Raw genomic sequence first — 24317 nt, forward strand, 5'->3', positions numbered from 1 at the left:
TTGATATAGCCCCCATATAACTGTAGCGACAGATTTTGGGTATTTTGAGGATTTAAGCTATTTTTCAAGACCACTTATCAGCCAGATTTGCAGCTAAATTGTGGTTATTCGGAATCTAGAAAATTCAAATTAATTAGTAAAAAAATTGGACTGGACCTTAGAGAACCTTTGTAGTTATTGCACTAAAAACAAAAAAAAAAAAAAAATATTATTTTTTTAAAATTTATTGCTATATAACTATGTAACTTCAGGCCCCAAACATATTTTTTTTTTACATTTAACTTACACCCTCCCCTATCAATAAAAAATAAACTTTGTTTAGTTTTATTACGAATTTATTTGTACATATTTTATGCGTATTTTTAATCAAAATTTTAAAACGGGAAACAAAGAATGGTGTCGTGGAAACGGGGTAATTCGTTTGCATTGTTCGACGAACGAACAACGTAGTTGAATCGCTCGTGTAAACATGCCATAACCTACCTCAATTTTAAAGAAATCACAAAAATGTTATTTGTGGAGTTTTGAGTGGCGTTTATTTTTATTACTCACGTACAAACATTGGCGGTTTAATACGTCACGAATTTGATAGCGATTCGAAAGGAGTATGTCTCATAATGTATTTACACGCACATAGCGTTTAAAGTAGATCACATGTTCATTTCTAGTATATACATCGATCTTCTCAACTAAATCTATATTCAAGAAGTTTTGGTGTTCTTGAAACAAAATACAAACGGTTACTGTATATGCGTTCCGCATTTTATAATAATTTAACTAAATACGATATGGCAATAATGATTGACTATAAATATCTTCTGTAGCTTCAATTATAGTATCAGAAGTTCTTTACTTATCGAAGTAATCGCATTCAATCACAAAACTACAACAAAATGTTCAAATTCGCCGTTGTTATTTTCGCCGTAATTGCTTGTGCTGCCGCCAAGCCTGGTTTGGTTACTCCTTTGGCCTACACCGCTCCCGCTGCTGTTGTTGCTGCTGCCCCTGCTCCATTCGTCACTGCCACCAGTAGCCAATATGTTGCCCGTAACTACAATGGTATTGCCACCGCTCCAGTTGTTGCTCCCGTTGCTGCTCCAGTTGTTGCCAAGACCTTCGCTGCTCCAGTAGCTGCTGCCTACACTGCCCCTGTTGTTGCCAAATACGCTGCCACCTATGCTGCTCCCTTCGCTTACTCTGCTCCTTTCACCTACGGTGCTGCTCCAGTTTTGTTGTAAAAACTTGCAGATTAGCTCCGATATGCTACTACCAAATAAATTATATTAATCATCTAAATATTGATATTATGTTTTGTTTTATATGGGAGAGGAGGAATCGAGGAGTTGGATTTGAATTTGTCTGAATCCATTATTTTTTTAATTTATGAACGTGAGTTATCGTATTGGAATTGATGGGGACGTTCACCTACTTTAAATTTCCCAAAATGGTAAATGTTACTAACTTTCGCATATTGTGAAATACTATGGACAGATTCCAACGTTGCACAGTGGATGCGCCCAACAACAAAAATCAAAAATTACAATGGGGATTGTAGGGATTAAAGCCCTTGACGAGTATATGGAGAACCCGAAGGGAAATTGTCGCCATTGGTCAAAATTCTGAGCTATGGCTTGATGAATTTTTAGATTGTCCCCCTATAATGCTTAAGAAAACAGCTTTGTATCTCTTTACCTTCGTTTTAAGGTAAGTATCTTCAGTCAAATCGAATGGCAAATCTTTTTTGAGCATTTTGTCCTTCTAACTCAATTCCTTCCATGTCATTTTTCTTGGTATTTTTTTCTTTTGATATTCAATATTCCTCAAAAATCATTGATTTTAGGTACTTATGTTTTTTCTGTATATTCGATTTGGTTATGTATAAGGTGTTGTTTATGTAGTCATCTGGGGTCCATCTGCAATATTTACCATATATATGTAGCCCTCGTTATTTCGAACACGTTAATAACTCATTTTCTTGGAGAAAAAGATCCGGATATTCCGATATTAAAATCGTGTCTTTAAAAAAGGGACCCATATTACATTTATTTATGAGAAGGGGTTCTAAGTCCTGAGTTCCCTATTATCCAGTTTGAAAATTTGGTAAATAATAAGAACTCCTGTCATGCGTTTCTCGAACTCTTTTTTGAGTTACCGACAAAAATCGGTAACATTAAAACGCAAAATTATTTATTTATTTATTTATTTCTTAAACGTCTATGGGTCAATGCCCTTACAGACTGCGATAATTAATTACACTTGAATATATAAAAATACATAACAAGTAGAAATACAAAAATTATTATGATCTTAATTTAAATATTGTTTTAAGAAAGCTTTAAATAGATCTCGTGGAAGATTGAAGTCAACAATTGATATTCTATTCAAAAAATTATAATTATGTAATGCCCCAACAAGCGGGCTATTTATAATATAATTTTGGCGGTAACAATCAATTGAGAAAACATTATGTGATCTAAGACTTCGATAAGGAATGACAAGTTCAAAAATTTGACAACACTGTTGCTATCGGTAGAACGTTACGACTAATTTTTATTGGTCGCTAACATACCGAAAAATATCGTTAATTACTGAAATTATAAGTATTTTAATTTTACCGACATTTGTCGGTAACTCAAAAAATGAGTTAGGGAATCGCACTAGCGGTACCGGATTACATCCCATACGATTGTAAAACGTATTTGTAACATTGAAATACTTCAAATTGGAATTATTCGTTATATGGGGACCACATAACTCCAACTGGCATAACTCCAAAAATGATTTTGGGAGTAATGTCCGCTTTGCGTTGCAGAAAAAATACGTGGACATAACTCCCAACGATTTTTTTATTTTCAAAATTATTTTTATTCTTATTTTTGAGATTTACAATTATTATTTTCGATTGAACAAAGAACCATTATATATTTAAGAGAAGAAGTTAAAATTGAAGCTGATTTGTACATTTTGGTTTTTCTTAATTTTGAGTAGCAAGAATTTGATTTGAAATCGAGCAATTAAAAAAAATTAGGAGGGTTGGCGTTTTTTATTTGGAATGATTACTTCTATTTTGCTTTTCAAAATAGTCAGGTTTAATCCCATAGTCGTTGTTTTAATATTTTATTAAAACTATTTTAACTTATTAGTGGAATAAAAAATTGGCGATGCCTATCAAGGGGTAAGGCAGGGAAAACTATAGTTTCGGATCTCGCCATATATCCTCATCAGTTCCCTTGTTTCTTGTTTTTCAACAAGAAACTTTTTATACCCAAGTGTTAATTGCTCGCTCGAATAGATACGTGCCCAAAGCAACACTCTGATCGAGAATTTCTTTGGCACTACCTAAACCCGAGCAACTTCACTTGCAAACAAAACCAAATCTTTCCCACTGCTATACGTTCGTTGAGTCTCAACGAAAAACACATAACTAATTTGTTGGTATTGCTTATGACAGCAATAAACCACACTTTGACGTCGCCCGGTCTCACAATTAGGAGGGTTGCCGTTTTTTATTTGGTATAACGACTTCCATTTTGCTTTTCAAAATAGTCAGGCTTAATCCCATAGTCGCTGTTTTAATCTTTTATAAAAACAACTTTTTCAATTTTTTCCACTAAAAAATTAAAGTTAAAATTGAAGCTGAAATGATTTTTTTTTTCTAAATTTTGAGTAGCAAATATTTTTTTTTTTTGGAAATCAAGCGATTTTGAAAAATTAGGAGTGTTATCGTTTTTTATTTGGTATGACGACTTCTATTTTGCTTTTCAAAATAGTCAGGCTTAATCCCGTAGTCGTTGTTTTAATATTTTATTAAAACACCTTGGTAAGTATCCCCACTAATAAATGAAAATTGTTTTAATAAAATATTAAAACAACGACTATGGGATTAAGACTGACTATTTTGAAAAGCACGGCAAAGTGAGTGAATAAATCAGAAATAGTGCTCTTTAGTAAATTAAATGTCCATTTTATAATTGAATCAAAAAGGTGAATAAAATATTTTATTGGACAAGGAAGAAATCGCATTTAACATTGGAAATTACATCAATACATTTTTCATATACATACATTTATATATTTGAAATATGGATGTACCTATTTATTAAATTGAATAATCATTTGATTCCAGATGAGAAGACAACTGAGAAGAATCGTTCAGCGATGTTTCTATATATATATTTTATCTTTTTAAAAGTGTGACTTTTTATAATTTATTTCATTTAGTTTTTCTTTTATTCAAGTGTGTTATGTATTTCCTTGGAATTTTGTATGTACCTATGTGTCTTTGTTGCTTTGCTTTTTTCTATGCCCTTCAATAAAAAACACCCCCATTTATAAATGTGTTTACATGTTAGAAATAGCCAGTGAGTGCTTGCTGAGAGCAAGTGAGCACACATTTCAATGTGTTTCACATCGACATTTACGCTCCCTTGCTCTCAGAAAGCGACCACTGGTGCATGTGTTTGTTTTTTGTGATTTTTGGCTTTGTATTTGTTTGCACCCAAACATATATTTGTTTGCAGGACCCAAACATATGTTATGTTTGGGACTGCTTGCAAACAAATATATGTTTGCTGCAAAATATGTTTGGGACATATGTTAGAGAGGCCATTTTTTCAGTGTGTACATATATATCATTTTATATTATATAACGATATTTCATATCACCGACGTAGGGGGGGGGGGGGGGGGGGGGGATCCCGGGCCCGAAATGGTTTCAGTTCCCATAGGATATTAGCTTATGTTACACATTTTTTTTTAATTTTTGAGTAAAATTTTAAACTGTTTTAAATTGTTCAAGAAATATGTAAAGTAGTTGGAAGTATTACAGAGAATTATTTAACTACATTGGTATACTTATTGTCCAACATATTTGAAAATATAAAAATAATGAACAAGTTAGGCTTTTTGAGCAATTGTATGCATAGTTCTTGTTAAGTTTTAAGGTGTTGTTTAAGCGTTTAATCGGAATTTTAGGCTGACTGTAAGTGGTACTGAGGTCAGAACAAAGCGTTTATTTGTATTTATTGAACGTTTGTAACATATTACGTCAATGACTTTGGCTTATAAACAACATCCAGAAAAAACATTTTTGCGATATTTTGTTTTTTAAATTTTTTATAAGAGCAATTCAACAATAAAAGATAAAACCGTTGTTTAATCTTTGTGGTTTTAAGTATTTGTATATTTTCTCTAACACGTTTTTATAATGAACTATTTTGAAATTCATAACAATTACAAATTCTTTATTATGTTTGAAATTTGCAAAAAAAAACTATATCAAACATTTTTTATGATATAATTTCTGTTCCACCGCAGTGTCGTAAATGTCTATTGGAAAGGATTTTTCTGTTTTTGAAATTGGACATACATAGCGTGTTTAATGCATAAAATACATGAAATCAGCCGAAAATATATATGGGCGCTATATCCAAATCTGAACCGATTTCAATATAATTTGGCAAATTTATTTCTAGACCATTCCTGCACCCATCCAAATTTGGAGACCTTATATGTTACCATTCTATAGATATTTGCTTAAAAAATCTAAATTTTTTGGAGGTACCTCCGATTCTGATGCTATATCTCCGGATCAAGTTCAGCGGTTTTTGAGTCCATAAACTTCAAACAAACAAACGTACAAACATTTTTCTACTTTAAATGTATTGATTTATTACATGTTATTTCCAATATTTCAAAATTACAATGAATTTCATCTTCAGGGATTTTTCTGTCGATTACTCTTTCAAGAAAACTAGAAGAAAACGTCATAGAAACCCACAGCAACTGTATTTTGGGAAGTACATACTTTCAATGGATGCACATTTTTAGAAATGTTAATTTTGCTCCTTCGGAAAAAGACTTTGTGACGACAAACGAAATCTAAAAACTGATCGGAAACAGACTCTTATTCGTCAAAATCTCAACAAGTACCACTCGACTTTGCGGATAGGAATATACTCTGAGCAAGTGTGAATTGAAACTTTCATCTATAGACAGATCGAATAGCGGCTACACAGCCAAAATCCTTAAACCCAAAAATTATGTATTAGGAGATTTTCAGACATTTTTAGCCATTTTCGTACGTATGAACTTGCAAACAAAATATGGATTTGTATCATTGATCACAAGTGTTGCGGAATAGGTATGGAGAAATGGACCGGACCGACATAGGTCATTTTGGGAGTAGATCTTATTATGGGAGTCATTCCTTTTAAAAGATATTGCGCCCACCAGTCATTTCAGTTCGCAACAGTATAATTTTCACCTTTTGACCCTTATGTCGGGAAAAATGGACTTGCCAACGAAAAACATAATACCGCTCTAAACACGAGGAATACCTTCAGTAAAAATATCTAAAGATCCTCAAATAGACCTTAAACTGCACTTAAACAACTATTTGGAAGGTTTGTGAGGAAGGTACCCCGGTATGGACCATTTTCGAGCAAAAACTAAGTTTGGAAAAATATTACTAAATCCAAAGTTTGGACCAAATCTGTTGTTCCGTTCAAGAAAACTCGCGCATACCACTTTAGCTAAAATTCTTGAAATTTGGGGGGGAAATACCAGAAGAAGTAGACCGAAAAGCACCATCTTCGAATTTTGTATATATAAGGCGCGCTGAATGATTGCGATAAATAAAGTTTGGACCAACGCAGTATCCGGTTCGAAAGTTGTCGTGCGCACTAGTCACTACACATGACTGCCTTAGGTGTTCTTTACAGCTTTCGGGCCATTTTCTCTGGAAGTGTAGACTTGCCTCTGAAAAACTTGTACTGTAGTAATAGGGGCCCCGAGAACACTTGTTGCAAAAAGGCAAAGCGTTTCCAGAGAGTTCTTTTATTTATTTCATATTTTTACTTATAACAAAATTATAAGCATTAAGGAAGTGAAGCCATGACCATTGAGGTTTTAAGCTTACACAGCTTATCCAGGGAGGTCCTAAACTGGACTTCGCTGAAATTTTTTGAAATACTCTGCGGAAGTTTGCCGAAAGAGTAGATCGATATGGCCCATCTTCGAAGTTGATCAACGACGAAGGCCAAATTTTGGACAGAATAGGTTGATCTGTCTGAGAATTATCGTGCTCTCCAGGCAGCTATCCAGGCAGTTTTCTGAAACAGATTTCTTCCAAACACACTTTGGCCCTAAATCCATTATTTCGATGATGCACATTTTTGCTAAAGGCTGAGAGTATAAAAAATGTAGATTGGGAAAAATTGTGTTTATGAATTTTTGCTAGAAAAATGTATACAGGTATAGACCTTGGATTGGGGACATAATTTAATTTTAAAAGAATTTAAGACTAGATTCCAGAGTTCCCCTTGTTCCTGATCAATTTATGAGAAGATCCAGAATTTCTATAAGTGAAGTACGACGATTGGACGCCAAAATTAGTCTATTGACAGATGCATGTTTTGGCGACAGAATTTGTCATTTACATAACCGCGATTATGTGCTTGATGGATAGACTAACTATTGCTCAGCATTAGTTCTCGGCCTTCAGAAATTCTTTGTGATAAGTAGACATCGGATTTTTGCATATATTTGAAAATTATAATGTTAAGAGATGTTATGATATTTCTGAGGTTTTCCGATTGTATTCGCTTTCTTTTGGTCTTACCGAAGTGATATCACTGAATTTCACAACATTCACTATAGTTGCAAATTATTTGATAAATGATACGCCCAAAAATATATGGGATTATTAATATATTCATTGGACAATATATTACCTGTTAAAAATTTTCAAAAAAGTTCTAAAAACAAGATAAAATTGGCCAAGAAGTCTTACGCCATTTGAATTAAAAAATAGTAATGAAAATTATTTCTTCAGTAAAATAAGTCTAAAATAAAGTTTACATCTTTTCTAAATAAGACGTTTTCGCTAACACGAAATTTCAAAATTTTGGGTCAGGTGCCCCCCCCCCCCCGAAATGAAATCCTGGCTACGTCCCTGTTTCATATATCATAAAAATTAAAAGTGGTTTGTGCGAGACCTTTTTCAATATTTAAATGGGCAAAAGGCCATTCATTCGTGCTACTGGAAATATTTTTTGAGAAAATATTTTTTTCACTTCATAGTATTAAAAAAAAAATAAATTTTCAAAGTGTTTTGCGCCGAAATTTTTTTATAATAAAATGGAACGAATGTTATTTTAGGCATTAATAGGGAAAGGTTCATTCATTCTCACTACAGGAAATCATTTTTGAGAAAAATGAGGTAAGGCAGGACATAGCTCCCAAAAATTTGGGAATTATGTTCGCCTGGTTTACGTTAGCAGTTATGTCACAGCACCGACAATTTTTACCTAGGACTGAAGTTCTTTTGTTAGAGTATTTTGACGTCAATGAGACCTATTTATACAAATTTCAGTTCGGTATATTTAATATGAAGCAGTTTTTTTGTGGCACTTGTAAGTGACACCATTGTGCAATTAAGAAGACCCGTTCTAGTACCTGTAAGGAATTCTCGAGAGCATCTCTTATTTCCACTTTAAGACACTTTTGTTATTGTTTGCAAAAAAATAATGTTTGCAAAATAATGAATGTCTATATGCCAGATTTTCTAAAAGTAACAACATTCCGTCACTTTTAATCCCTTCCCAATCATATAAATAAAAAGCAAATACTGTAAAATTTTCGTTTGTTAAAATAATTTATTTGGTCCAGTCATATCGGAACTAATCTGCAAGTTTTTAGAACAAAACTGGGGCAGCACCGTAGGTCAAAGGAGCAGAGTAAGCGAATGGAGCAGCATAGGTGGCAGCGTATTTGGCAACAACTGGGGCAGTGTAGGCAGCAGCTACTGGAGCAGCGAAAGTCTTGGCAACAACTGGGGCAGTGTAGGCAGCAGCTACGGGAGCAGCGAAAGTCTTGGCTACAACAGGGGCGGCAACGGGAGCAACAACTGGAGCGGTGGCAACACCATTGTAGTTACGGGCAACGTATTGGCTACTGGTGGCAGTGACGAAAGGAGCAGGGGCAGCAGCAACAACAGCAGCGGGAGCAGTGTAAGCCAAAGGAGAAACCAGACCAGGCTTGGCGGCAGCACAAGCAATAACGGCGAAAATAACGACGGCGAATTTGAACATTTTGTTGAGGAATGTGATTACTTCGATAAGTAAAAAACTTCTGATGCTGAATTTGGAGTTAAACAAAGCTTTTATAGTCAGTGATAATAAAGTTAACCTAAACCTTAATATAATATTCAAATATGATATGTATTGATATAGAAACTGGCAGCATTTTTCATATGTTCTAATGACAATTACTTCAATTAAAATGCGAAACACACATTTCGTCGCACAAGTATTTCGAATAGTTTATGTATAAAATTTAATTCGATATTTATTCAAGTTTCAAGCTCACTAAAGCTTCATGACGTACGCTGAATTTTTATGGGGCCAATGAAGTGTATATCATTACAGTTCCTTCCACAAGCTATCCGTTTCATGACATATTAAACTGAAAATATGTGTACAAATTTTCATAGGTGAATTATTTAAAAATTACACATTAATTTCTACAATTACTTGAAACGTTGGGGTAGGTTAGTAAAGTCTATGAAATACGTGATCGAAGACAATATTATAGCATTGTTATACCCACAGCCTTTAGGCAACAGGGGGCACAAACACTTTTATACGGTAAATATGGCTCATCGAAATAATGTTATGTTTGGACGAAATCCGCTTCAGACAATTTGGAGTCGATTAAGCCATGCCCGTCCGTCTGTTTGGCTGACTGGAGCGCACGATACCTCTAGAACGAATCAACCGATTGGGTCCAAAATGTGGCATTCGTAATATGTTGTCCAAACTTAGTTTAACTTAGAAGATTGGCCATAACCATACTTCCTAAGAAAATGGACCGAATGCTATAAAAATCCCTACGGACACCATATGTTATGGCTGGTACGCCCGACAACTCCCGAACAGAATACTGTATTGGTCCAAACTACCGATTTGGTCCAAACTCTGGATTTTGTCCAAACTTAGTTAAACTTCGAAAATGGGCCATATCGGTCCACTATTTAGAGTACCACCCTCACAAAAGTCCAACATTTTTGTTAAATGCAGTTTATGGACTGTTTGAGGATAATTTGGAAATTTTGACCGCTGTTGTTCCTAGTGGTCCTGTTCATAACGCTATTGTGCTTTTCGTGAGCAAGTCCATGCATCTGATATGATGATCCTTAAGCTTTAAATTATACCGTGACGAATTGAAATGACTGGTGCTCGCAATTTTACCGAAAGGAATGACTCCCAAAATAAGATTTACTTCCAAAATATACAATGCGCTCAATACATTCAGCTACCTCATTGTTAAAATCGGATCAGATTTCGGAGTAGCTATATTAGGCCCAAAATACCTAAAATCGGCCTATCGGAGCTATACCAAAATCCGATCCGATTTTCAAAATTTTTTTAGTATTCGTGTTTTACCCACAACAATGATCTGGTAGAATTTCATCGATTGGAACATAAATGCGGATTTTAGAGCATTTTCTGGAAAATTAAGCTTTACCCCCATACATGTAACTATGGAAACAAAGATCCCTCTGGTGGCACTGGTTAAGGTTTCTGGAGCAAATGGGAGCTATGTCCGACCACCCCTAGCGGACATACATAAGACCCAATGGGAGTTATGTCCGTTTTTAAAATTTAAGTGACTTTTTATATAATTTTTATATAATAACTAGCAAAGTGCCCGCTACTTCGTATGCGGAAAGGATATAAAAAACAAATAAACAATATAAAATTAAAAATGGCGAACACTGAAAATTTTATTGCACTAATACCAATTTTAATCAATATTTATTGTTATTTTAGTACTGTTCGTACCTCTTTAGTTCGATTTTCAAAAAGATAAGCAGTATCTCACCCTTACATATTAACAGCGAGACCAACTTTGCACACCAATATTCACCCTAAATCCAAAGAATACTGATTCCAGCACTGTCTCTACACACAACAACAAATTGAGTGCCATTAAATACTCTTCGTACCCATAAGTACGATTTTCCAAAACTACCTTAATCCTTCACTTCAACAGTAACCTAAATTCCAAAAAACATGATTCCAGCGCAATCGGTGCACTCAAATCCAAATTCTACCATTTGGTATATTTCGTGTCCATAAGTACGAATTTCAAAAACTACCTCCACGTATCAATACTACACTCCAACCGTAGTAATACCAAATTCCAGTATTCAAGCTCTATCCGCTCCCTCAAAAACCCACTGTAACAAATTTAGTACTTTTCGTACCAATAAGCACGAATTTCAAAAACTATCTTAATCCTATACTCCAACAGTAATCTCAATTCCAAATTTAAGGATTCCATGTCTAATTCGTTCACTCAAATCCAAATTGTAAAAAATTTAATACCATTTAGTACTTTTCGTAAACATAAGTACGAATTTCCAAAACTACCTCATTCTACAACAATAATCTCAATTCCAAATTTCAGGATTCCAGATTCCAAATCCCAATTGTACCAAATTTAGTACTTTTTGTACTCTAAGTACGAATTTTCAAAACTACTTTCGTTCTACTCTCCAACAGTAGCCTAAGTTCAAAATTTCAGGATTCCAGCTCCATCCGTTCGCCCAAATCGTAATTGTACCAAATTTAATACAATTTAGTACTTTTCGTATCCATAAGTACGAATTTTCAAAACTACTTTCATGCTACCCTCCAACTGTAGCCTTAATGCAAAATTTCAGGATTCTAGCTGTATCCTTAATTCAAAATTTTAGGATTCCAGCTCTATCATAATTGTACCAAATTTAGTACCATTTAGTACTTTTCGCACACATAAGTACGAATTTTCAAAACTCACTAATCTCTACATCAGCCTTAATTAAAATTTCAGGATTCCAGCTCTATCCGTTCGCCTAAATCGTAATTGTACCAAATTTAGTACCACTTAGTACTCTTCGTAGTCATAAGTACGAATTTTCAAAACTACTTCCATTCTACACTCCAATTGTATCCTTAATTCAAAATTTTAGGATTCCAGCTCTATCATAATTGTACCAAATTTAGTACCATTTAGTACTTTTCGTACCCATAAGTACGAATTTTCAAAACTACTTCCATGCCTTAGTTCAAAATTTCAGGATTCCAGTTCTATCCTTTCGCCCAAATCGTAATTGTACCAAATTTAGTACCATTTAGTACTTTTCGTACCCATTAGTACGAATTTTCAAAACTACTTCCATTTTACTCTTCCACGGCAGCCTTAATTCAAAATTTCAAGATTCCAGCTCTATCCGCTCAGCCTAAATCCAAATTGTACAAAATTTAGTACTTGTCGTATCCATAAGTACGAATTTTCGAAACTGCTTCCATTCTACTCTCTAACAGTAGGCTTAGTTCAAAATTTCAGGATTCCAACTCTATCCGTTCGCCTAAATCATAAGTGTACCAAATTTAATACCATTTAGTACTTTTCGTACTCATATGCACGAATTTTCAAAACTACTTCCTTTCTAGTCTCTATCATCAGCCTTAATTCAAATTTCAGGATTCCAGCTCTATCCGTTCGTTTGACTCATAATTGCACCAAATTTAGTACCATTTAGTACTTTTTCAAAATTTCAGGATTCCAACTCTATCCGTTCGCCCAAATCATAAGTGTACCGAATTTAGTACCATTTAGTACTTTTCGCACCCAAAAGTACTAATTTTCAAAACTACGTCCATTCTACTCTCCAACAGTAGCCTTACTGCAAATTTTCAGGATTCCAGCTCTATCTGTTCGCACAAGTCATAATTGTACCAAATTTAGTACCATTTAGTACTTTTTGTGGCCATAGGTCCAAATTTCCAAACCTACCTCTATTCAACATTCCAACAGTAATCTTAATTTCGAATTTCAGGATACCTGTTGGAGCAAAAGTCATTATATTACGATATTATTTTATTTCAATTATTATTCTTTTTCTTATTATTCAGTTCAATTTATTATCATTAACTTAAATAATCATTTTATATTTGCCCATTCATTTGCAATTGTCCCCACTTGCATCATAAATTGCCCAACTGGCATCCCTACCTGCATTAAAAATATTCTAATTTTTCTATTCTTCTTTTAATCGTGTCCTCAACGATTCAAGGCCAAACATTGTGTCACAGCATAAGCTGGACTTTGAACCTTATTTACTGCCTCTGTTAGGCTATGCGTTATTATTGTTGTTGTCGCTCACGCATTATTTATTTTGGTAAATTTCTCTATTTACAATAATGCACCAATAAGCGACAACGTAGGCAAAGCATAGCGTAAGCAGAGACAGTAAATAGGAGATGCTTCCTTGTTATGTTTACAATTATAAATCAAATTTTTTAGTCGTGTTATGATTCTCTGCCTTGCTGCAATATTTTGTTTTGCTAAATTCTGCCGTGCTGCTATAAATAAAGTCAAACCTTGTACAATTAAATAACCAAAATCGCGATTAATGCTATATCGTTTACATTTAATAAATTAAGTTTTATATTATTTTTAATAGTTTAAGTGTCCCATCGGGAGCAGAAATATTTCCTGATTATATTTAATTATAATTTGATGTATAATAAAGTTGCCCCAGTGACAATTTGTAATTTTAAAAGAAACTTTTTACTGTGTTTTTATTTCGCTCTGGCTCAAGCAGCCATTCTCATACATTTTAATGGTGCCGAAACCCGGGAATAGTGAACAAAGAAAGAACAGTGAATATTCCCAATAATAAAAACAAAATAACATTCAGTGAACATTTTGTGCAAAATTAATTTCATTAAAATTGAGAATTAAAAAAATTATCTTTTTCTAAAAATCTTAATGCAATAAAATTAATTTAATCTTATTCAAAACTGTGAACGTTTTATGTTAATTAAAATTGAGCAATACAGTGTTCCAACAAAATATTAAAATAATTTTCTAAAATCAAACTGTAAAAAATATTAATTATTGCTATCTGCCCCTATGCTGGGAAACATAAAAAACAATTGTGAACTTTTTATCTACCCCTGTGCTGGGAAAAAATTAAGAGAAAATAAATAATACTATGCTGGAAAAAAAAGAACTTTGCATACAGTTGGTCAACAAAGTTATTACAAAATTTTAATTAAAAGATTTTAATGAGAAAACACGTAACTTAATATACAAAACTGCGAAGAAAGAGAATATTCATATTATACGGAGATTTAACTGAAATTAAAATAAAATTTACTCAATAAACACAAAAACAGTGAAATTCATACCATTTGTGCTGGAGACAAAAAATAAAAATTCTTTTTGGAAACTCAAGTGACAGTTTGCTTTGAAATAAAAATATTCTACTGTGTTTATTAATTCTTTTTCTGCCAACCACTACATCTATTTGCCTCATTCTGGTGAGAAACTGATAAACATTTCAATCGAAATTTATGAACATTTGCCAGTGTTTTTGTAAATATAATTTGCAATACATTTTTCTTTGTGTACATCTGAATTCAAAATGGAAGATTACTCGAGAGCCATCGAAGATCAGAAAATTTTATTGAGCCGCGTTCAGCGAATAGTGTCAGACTTCGATAAATTGCCCCACGGTGAAAAGACTCGCGGTTTGTGTCAAAGTTGTCTGGACAAAATTGATGAAATTGAAAAAACCTTTGAGGCAAATCATGAACAGCTTTTTGATGCCGTTCGGGACAAGTCAATTAACCCTGAAGATGTCCCATATTTTAAAGAGGATGTTCATTATTCCTTTTTAAAAGTTTACCTCAGTGGTAAAGGAAAATTACTTGATTTCATTGCTGAATATCGCCCTCCTAATTCTCCGAATTTTCACTCCACGTTTCATGCCTCAAGTTCTTCTCAAAGGAATGATTCTGTTTTACCCGATATTCGTCTTCCGAAGATAGACATTCCCACATTCTCTGGTGATTATTTGAATTGGATCTCTTATAGAGATATGTTTATTTCCCTGGTGCACAACAACCAAAGTTTATCCAATGTCCAAAAATACTATTTCTTAAAAAATTCTTGCCGAGATACACCATTGTCCATCGTCAATGAATACCCTGCCTCTGAAACGAGCTATGCGCTGGCGTGGGATGCATTGGATAAAAGATATCATAATAAACGTAAAATTGCTGACACTGTTTTACGAAAATTACTTAGTATTCCGAAATCAAATGGTTCTTGCGAAAGCATTAAAACTCTTCTTGACTCAACAAGAAATAGCTTGGCTCTGTTGAGCACATTAGGCATTGATTGTTCCAATTGGGATCCACTTATCATTCACATTACGGTCAGTAAATTAGACCTACAAACATGTAAAGAATGGGAGCAATCATTAAAGGCAGCCACAGAAATGCCTAAAATCTCAGAGTTGTATAATTTTCTCGAAACGACATTTCGCACGTTAGAATCGATTGCTGAATACACGGAGAGCACAGAAAAGCCACAATTCAAGGCCCATAACTCAAACTCCTTCAACTCTCAAAGAATGACTCAAAATCGTCGTGTAAATATGACTGCTGTGAATGACGATAATTGTCCCTGCTGTGGGAAACGCCATTTTCTATACAAGTGTTTTAAATTTGCTGCTATGTCCTCTTCCTCTAAGCGTGAGTTTATAAACTCTAAGAAAATCTGTCGTAATTGTCTGAACTTTGGCCATATCTCAAATGATTGTAAATCCCCAAATCGTTGTAAATTATGCGATCTTCCTCATCATACGATTATACATAACGACTACACAACTCAAAATCAAGCCAATATTTCTAATACTGCGGGAAATCGTAATGATTCTGTAGCTTCTTCTTCCTCTGCTGGAAATTCAAATGTCAATTTATCTCTGTTGAGTACTACAGTTATGCCTCAGGTGTTGCTAGCAACTATTCGCGTTATAGTCAAAAGCGAATTTGGAAATTTTAAGTTGAGGGCCATTTTGGATCAAGGAGCCCAGGCCACATTAATTACTGAAAGCGCTTCTCAACTTCTGCATCTCAAAAAACACAAAACATTTGCTCGGATCACCGGCGTAGGTGGCGAAACAGTTGTTGTAAAAGAATTTGTGAAATTCAAACTTACGTCTCATTATGAAGCTGGCTTTGAAGTAAGAAGTCAGGCTTACGTCATGCCCTCTTTGAACAATTATTGTACTGGTCCAGTGGACAGAAATAAATTGCCCTCTTTGGCAGAATTTTCTCTAGCCGATCCTGACTTCGATAAGAACGATCCGATAGATTTACTTATTGGCGGTGATTTATATGGAGACATTCTACTTCCACAACAAAAGAAATTCGACAAAGGCATTTTTCTACAACTTACCCATTTCGGGTGGATTGTATCTGGACCAACGGCAGAAATTACGTATGCTCAAACAGTCAACGTTAACTTGTGCTCGTTGGATACTCAACCCAAAGCCTTTTGGGAAAAAGAAGAGTTGATAGAATCTCGAAAATTAACCTCTGACCGAATTGAGTGTGAGGAATTCTATAAAAATTATACTCGTGCCTCCGATAGAAGATATACCGTCGCTTTACCCTTTAAGTCTCAAATTCTCGCCCAATCTCCCCCCGCTTTCAGCCACAGTGACTTCAGTACGCTGAAACGTTTGAAGCAAGTCGAAAGTAAATTCGTTAAGGAACCAAATTTTGCCTCAGTATACAGGAAGTTCATGGATGAATATGAAACTCTTGGACATATGTTTAATATTGGTCCCTATCCTCAATCCATTCAACGAAATGGATATTTTCTGCCTCATCATGGCGTTGTAAGGGAGTCAAGTTCTACTACAAAACTGCGGGTGGTTTTCGATGGTAGCAGTAAAAGCCCCTCTTCTTCTTCCTTAAATGAAGAACTTTTCCCTGGACCTGCTTTGCAAAATGATTTGCCGGCAATTATTAATCGATGGCGTCGATTCATAATTGGTTTCAGGTCGGATCTGGAGAAAATGTTCCGACAAATAAGAGTTGTAGAGAATCATCAGCAGTTTCAGCAAATATTATGGCGAAATTCTGATTCTGATATTTGCGTATACAAACTTCAAACGGTCACATATGGCACTTCTTCGGCTCCGTACCTCTCAATTAGAGTTCTTCATCTACTGGCAGAAGATGAAGATACAACTTACCCTGAGGCTTGTAAGATTTTGAAAGCTGATACCTACGTTGATGATATTATCTCCGGTGCTGACTCAGAGTCAGAAGCAATATTCCTACAACAACAATTGGTTCAACTTCTGTCAGCTGGAGGTTTTAACTTACGCAAATGGACGTCTAATTCTGCAGAACTTATGTCCCATATTCCAGAAGATTTTCGTGAAAAGGCAAATGTGTTCAATCTTAACGAACCAAATGTTGTAAAAGCTCTCGGATTAGGGTGGAATACAGATGATGATTCGTTTTCCTTCGAAGTTAACTTTCCTATAAAATCCGTAGTCACAAAAGCCAGTCTTCTATCTGACGCAGCAAAGTTATATGACCCACTAGGGTGGTTATCTCCTGTGACCATTCAGGCGAAAATTTACTTTCAAAAGTTATGGCTCGAAGGAATCGATTGGAAGGATGAAGTTTCTCCTGTCATGAAGTCTAATTGGCATACTTATCTCCAAGAATTAAAAACTATAGAGAGTATTTCAATACCCCGGTGGGTTGGCAGTTTCAAACAATGTCCTGTGGAGTTGCATGGCTTTTGCGACGCTTCTACGTCCGCATTTGCTGCTGCGGTTTACATCAAAGTCTTCAACGACAATGGCGAAGGTGTGGTAAACTTACTGCAGTCCAAAACGAAAGTTGCCCCTCTGAAGGTCTTGTCTGTCCCAAAACTGGAGCTGTGCGGAGCAACACTACTGGCTAAACTTATGCAGAAGGTACAACAGATGCTGGATCTGAACATCACTAATGTCTATTACTGGACTGATAGTATCACCGTTTTGTGCTGGCTCAGGGGAGAGTCATCCAGATGGAGCGTTTTCGTCGGAAACAGAGTTAGTGAAGTCCAACGGAACTCGAATATTTCTCAGTGGCGCTATGTGTCAACTCATGACAACCCAGCTGACTGTGCTTCCCGCGGAATTACGGCGACTGAGTTAGTTCAACATTCTCTTTGGTGGACTGGTCCTCTCTGGCTCTCTCAGCCTCAATCTCTCTGGCCCATGCAGCCAGATAACTCATTTGAAACAAATCTCGAAAAGCGGAAGTCATCTCTGAACGTCAACTCGTCTACGGTCTCAAATTATCCGGATTTATTAACAAAATACTCTTCTCTAACAAGATTGACTCGAGTTATGGCATACATTTTGCGATTCCTTCAACATAAACCTGACTCTAAAATCCGTTTTACTGGCTTTCTCCGAGCGACGGAGTTGAATAAGGCGCTACAAAAGGTTGTTCTGATGTCCCAAGAAGTCGATTTCCCTGAGGAGATACAACAACTCAATAAAGGGAAAAGCATTCATTCCAGTAGCCGAATTGCTCAACTTTGCCCGTTTCTTGACGATGATGGCGTTTTGCGTGTCGGTGGCAGACTACAAAAGGCTAAGTTTCAATATGATTTTAAATATCCTATGCTTCTTTCGAAGCATAGTCCTTTAGCTCTTTTAGTCTTTACAGATGCTCATGAGAAGACACTCCATGGCGGTCTAATCCAGATGCAGGCCTATGTCACAAGAAGGTTCTGGATTTTATCCGCCCGCAATCTGGCTAAGAGGGTCCAACGGCAATGCATCACTTGCTTCAAGTACAAGGCCAGCTCTCTGCAACAGATTATGGGTAATCTACCGTCTGTAAGGCTGCAACCCACAAGGCCCTTCAAACATAGTGGTGTGGATTATGCTGGCCCAATAACCATAAAACAATCTACGGCCAGAAATTCGGTCACTACCAAAGGATACATCTGCCTCTTCATATGTATGGTCACCAAAGCTGTTCATCTCGAAGCCGTAACTAGCCTGTCAACGGATGCTTTCATTGCCGCCTTCAGAAGATTTACCTCACGCCGTGGCTTGTGCTCAGATCTGTACTCTGATTGTGGCACAAATTTCATTGGCTCAAACAAAGAATTGAAGATTCTCCAGCGAAGAAGTACCGAATCTCTCCCTGAAGATCTGGCAACCCTGCTAGCTGATAATGGCACAAACTGGCATTTTATACCACCGGCTTCTCCAAACTTTGGAGGATTATGGGAAGCTGGTGTCAAATCCACGAAACATCATTTAAAACGCATCATGGGTAGTCGAATTCTAACCTACGAGGAATTGGCAACTCTATTGGCTCAAATTGAAGGTTGTCTAAACTCAAGGCCACTGTGTCCCATGTCCTCTGATCCTTCAGACTGCGAAGCTCTAACTCCATCCCATTTTCTCGTTGGAGAACCAATTCTTTCTGTCCCAGACGAAAATCTATTGGATTGCTCCATTGATAGACTTTCCCGGTGGAAAGTGGTACAACTTCTCAAACAGCAGTTCTGGAAACGATGGTCATCCGAATATGTGAACCGACTGCAATCTCGTCCCAAATGGCTGAAGCCCCAGAAGAATATAGAAGTTGGAGATTTGGTCCTTATCTTCGATGAAAGACTTCCTCCAGGTCAATGGCCACTTGCCCGAATAACAGAAGTTCATCCTGGTGCTGATGGAAGAGTAAGAGTAGTGTCCCTGAAGTCTAATGGCAAACTCTACAAACGCCCGGTCTCAAAGGTCGCCCTTCTGCCTCTTCAAGAAGAATTTAATTCCCCACAAGATGAAGAAGAAAGTTGCTGTGAGCAGAGGCACAGCTCGGAAACCGAATAAAAACCTCATCATATGTCGTACCCCTTGGTCAAGAACAGTTGTTCTTTGTGCGGGGGAATGTTGGAGCAAAAGTCATTATATTACGATATTATTTTATTTCAATTATTATTCTTTTTCTTATTATTCAGTTCAATTTATTATCATTAACTTAAATAATCATTTTATATTTGCCCATTCATTTGCAATTGTCCCCACTTGCATCATAAATTGCCCAACTGGCATCCCTACCTGCATTAAAAATATTCTAATTTTTCTATTCTTCTTTTAATCGTGTCCTCAACGATTCAAGGCCAAACATTGTGTCACAGCATAAGCTGGACTTTGAACCTTATTTACTGCCTCTGTTAGGCTATGCGTTATTATTGTTGTTGTCGCTCACGCATTATTTATTTTGGTAAATTTCTCTATTTACAATAATGCACCAATAAGCGACAACGTAGGCAAAGCATAGCGTAAGCAGAGACAGTAAATAGGAGATGCTTCCTTGTTATGTTTACAATTATAAATCAAATTTTTTAGTCGTGTTATGATTCTCTGCCTTGCTGCAATATTTTGTTTTGCTAAATTCTGCCGTGCTGCTATAAATAAAGTCAAACCTTGTACAATTAAATAACCAAAATCGCGATTAATGCTATATCGTTTACATTTAATAAATTAAGTTTTATATTATTTTTAATAGTTTAAGTGTCCCATCGGGAGCAGAAATATTTCCTGATTATATTTAATTATAATTTGATGTATAATAAAGTTGCCCCAGTGACAATTTGTAATTTTAAAAGAAACTTTTTACTGTGTTTTTATTTCGCTCTGGCTCAAGCAGCCATTCTCATACAATACCAAATGTATCCGATCACCCAAATCCAAACTGTACAAGATTTGGTATCATTTAGTACTTTTCGCATCCATAACCAAAAATTTCCAAAACTTCCTCAATCCTACACTCCAACAGTAATTTTAAGTCCAAATTTCATTATTCCTGCTATATCCGATCACTCAAATCCAAATTGAATAAAATTTAGTATCACTCAGTACTTTTTGTACCCACAACTACGAATTTGGTACTTTTCGTTGCCATAAGTACGATTTTCCAAAAGAATCCCAATCCCACACTCCAATAGCAATCTTAATTCCAAATTTCACTATTCCAGCTATATCCGATCACTTAAATTCATATTGTACGAAATTTGGTACCATTTAGTACTTTTTGTACCCAAAAGTACGAATTTCGTTCACTCCGACAATAATCCTAATTCTAAATTTCAGGATTCCAGCTCCATCCGTTCTCCCAAATCCAAATTGTACCTTATTTGGTACTATTTAGTACCTTTCGTACCCATATATACAAATTTCGAAAACTACCTCCATATCTCAAAGCTACACTCCAACAGTAATAGTAATTCCAAATTTCAGAATTCCAACTTTATCAGTTCGCCCAAATTCAAATTGTACCAAATTTAGTACTATTCGTACACATGAGTACATATTTTCAAAACCTCCTCCTTATATCAACTCATCTTCTAAACCTTGATTTTCATTCCAAATTTCAAGATTTTAGCTCTATCCGTTCAATAATACCAAATGGTAATAAATTTAGTACCATTTAGTACTATTCGTACACATTTTCAAAATCACCTCCTTATATCAACTCATCTTCTAAATCTTGATTTTCATTCCAAATTTCAAGATTTTAGCTCTATCCGTTCAAGTAGTACCAAATGGTACTAAATTTAGTAATTATTAGTACTTTTCGTACACTTATAGCTCGAATTTCCAAAAACCCTTTGGTACACTTTTTTATCTCTCCATCAGTGAACCTCATTCCAAATTTCAGAATTCTAGCTTTTCGCGTTTGCCTAATACTAAGGGTACCATATTTAGTACCTTTTAGTACTTTTCGTACCATTCTAGTTCGAATTTCCAAAAACCCAGCCTTATCTGACACCTTCGGACCAAGAGTGACACTCACCCAAAATTTCAAGATTCTAGCTCCAGCCGTTTAGCCTGGGCGTTGATTATGAATCAGTCAGTCAGTGAGTCATCATTACTCAACTCTTTTATAAGTATAGATAATTGATTTAAAATTTGTAGGAAAATTAAGAACTGTATTCAAAATTTGCTTTCAAACCTATTTTAAACGAAGAATTCTGCTCACAGGATGATAAAAAGTTTCTGTTAAAATTCGCAAATACTTTCTGAAAAAACGAAAGTGGTAGAGGCGAAAATATTTTTAAAAAAATCGCGCGAATTTTTACAAAAATATTTTCACAATTTTAGAAGATAAAAAGTTTTTGTAAAAATATTCAAAAACTTTCTGAAAAACGAAATGCGCTCCAGCGAAAATATTTTTGAAAAAATCGCGCGAATTTTTACAAAAATATTTTTACAATTTATGAAGATAAAAGGTTTTTGTAAAAATATTCAAATACTTTCTGAAAAACGAAAATCAAAAATATTTTCATAATTTAAAAAGGTAAAAAGATTTTAAGAAGCTTTTAAGTTTCAGAATCCACAAAAACTTCCCAGGTATAAGCACCTTCAATTTAAAGTTGGTTCAGGCGCACCGTGATGGGTGCACAAAAGGCTTATGACGTTTTTACAACCTCAAATCACAGTATAATATTCTGATGAGCTTTTATCTAAAATTATGTCAAATGTTAATTATAAGGCGATCAGCACAAAAAGCTTTTAAAGTTTTTATTTTCCAGAACTTTCGTCAATTTTTTGAGGTCACTGTAAGTAAATATATCACAGAAAACAAACTTCAGAGCCACACGACATAACACAAATGACATAACCGTTTGTTTCTCACTAATTTTATCATCATATCATTACACATATATCATTCCATATATCATATCAATTGAAAGTGGTTTGTTCGTGACCTTTTTCAATATTTAAATGGAATAACAGTTATTTTAGTCATTAATAGGCAAAATGTCATTTCATTCATTCGTGCTACAGGAAATATTTTTTTCTTAGTATTTTTTCACAAATACATAATTTAAAAGTGGTTTAAATAGAATGAACGTTATTTTAGACATTTATTCCTGCTACTGGAAATCACTTTTCAAAAAAAAAAAATATCAAAAAATTTATAACCTAGTGCACATTTTTCCACATCTGTAAAGTCTGGAGGTACCTTCATATTGGGAATATAATAAAATTTCAGGAATTTTCGTAAGATAATGTGGCTGAAAACTTTAAAATAAAATGTCAATTCCATCGGGTACCTCCCGCACAACATTCCGGAAAAGTTCAGTTTAGGACCTCCTTTCGAATCGCTTTGATTTCTCTTGCAACATATTGCGCTCAAAGCCTCAAGCTCAAAGTTGGTGCTTATAGGTCCACTCTTTCTGGTACCTCCACCAAAAAAATTTGAAAATATGTATTCGCCAAAATGTTACGTGCGATAACTCATAAACAGAGCAACCGATAAGATCCAAAATTTGAATTTCCTCCTAATGGCTCTATTTACAGCGATATTACGTTTTTCGTGGGCAAGTACATGTTTCGTGATATAATGGTCCAAAAACTCTAAATTGGCGACCAACTGAATTGACAGGTGGGCGCAATATCTGTCGAAAGGAATGCTTACCAAAATACGACCCGCTTATAAAATGGACTATGACGTTCCATTCTTTTACGTACTTCCCCCGCAAAACATATCTGAAAAAACGTAACAGTATTACGTCGATCACGTACATATTTCATAGACATTACTAACCTACCCCAATGATTCAAACAATCGTAGAAATAAAATGTGGATTTCTTTAATGACATACACTTTATTCACCCCATAAAAATGTTCTGTTATTCTGGAACTTAATTATTTGTATGTCTTCTCATTTCAAATAAATACACGATGTCCAATTCAGCGTGTGTTATCAAGCTTCAGTGGTTTTGAAACTAGAAGAAGTATGAAATTAAATTTGTTAAACTATTGGTATTAACTATTCAAAATACTTATGCGACGAAATATGTGTTTTACATTTTAATTGAAGTAATTATCATTAGAACGGATGAAAAATTAAATATCTATACATATGTATAATATTAGCAGGTTTAGGTTAACATTATTATCACTGACTATAAAAACACTGTTTAATTCCAATTTCAGTATCAGAAGTTTTTTACTTATCAAAGTAATCGCATTCTCTCTCAAAACTACAACAAAATGTTCAAATTCGCTGTTGTCATTTTCGCCGTTATTGCTTGCGCTGCCGCCAAGCCCGGTTTGGTTACCCCTTTGGCTTACACCGCTCCTGCTGCTGTTGTTGCTGCTGCCCCTGCTCCATTCGTCACTGCCACCAGTAGCCAATACATTGCCCGTAACTACAATGGTATTGCCACCGCTCCAGTTGTTGCTCCCGTTGCTGCTCCAGTTGTTGCCAAGACCTTTGCTGCTCCAGTAGCTGCTGCTTACACTGCCCCAGTTGTTGCCAAATATGCTGCCACCTATGCTGCTCCTTTCGCTTACTCTGCTCCTTTGACCTACGGCGCTGCCCCAGTTTTGTTCTAAAAACTTGCAGATTAGTTCCGATATGACTCGAACAAA

The 24317-nt window shown here is 35.2% G+C and overlaps 4 protein-coding genes across 4 annotated transcripts; 3 read left to right on the top strand and 1 right to left on the bottom strand.

Annotated features, from left to right (window-relative positions):
• The first annotated feature begins 893 nt into the window (after positions 1–893).
• On the top strand, positions 894–1238 carry LOC141402661 (uncharacterized). The gene has a single exon (XM_073984372.1). It carries the CDS (start codon positions 894–896, stop codon positions 1236–1238), a length of 345 nt encoding a protein of 114 aa, XP_073840473.1.
• A 7458-nt stretch (positions 1239–8696) lies between these two features.
• LOC141403002 (uncharacterized) lies at positions 8697–9092 on the bottom strand. Its single transcript, XM_073985135.1, has one exon. The coding sequence runs from the start codon at positions 9090–9092 to the stop codon at positions 8697–8699; it is 396 nt and encodes a 131-aa protein (XP_073841236.1).
• Positions 9093–14479: 5387 nt separating this feature from the next.
• LOC141403003 (uncharacterized) lies at positions 14480–19762 on the top strand. Its single transcript, XM_073985136.1, has one exon. It carries the CDS (start codon positions 14480–14482, stop codon positions 19760–19762), a length of 5283 nt encoding a protein of 1760 aa, XP_073841237.1.
• A 4151-nt stretch (positions 19763–23913) lies between these two features.
• On the top strand, positions 23914–24317 carry LOC141402456 (uncharacterized). Its single transcript, XM_073983762.1, has one exon. The coding sequence runs from the start codon at positions 23937–23939 to the stop codon at positions 24279–24281; it is 345 nt and encodes a 114-aa protein (XP_073839863.1). The 5' UTR covers positions 23914–23936; the 3' UTR covers positions 24282–24317.

Source organism: Musca autumnalis, unplaced genomic scaffold (genome assembly GCF_047663935.1).
Source record: "Musca autumnalis isolate F117 unplaced genomic scaffold, ASM4766393v1 scaffold_4, whole genome shotgun sequence".
Classification (NCBI taxonomy): Eukaryota; Metazoa; Arthropoda; class Insecta; order Diptera; family Muscidae; genus Musca; species Musca autumnalis.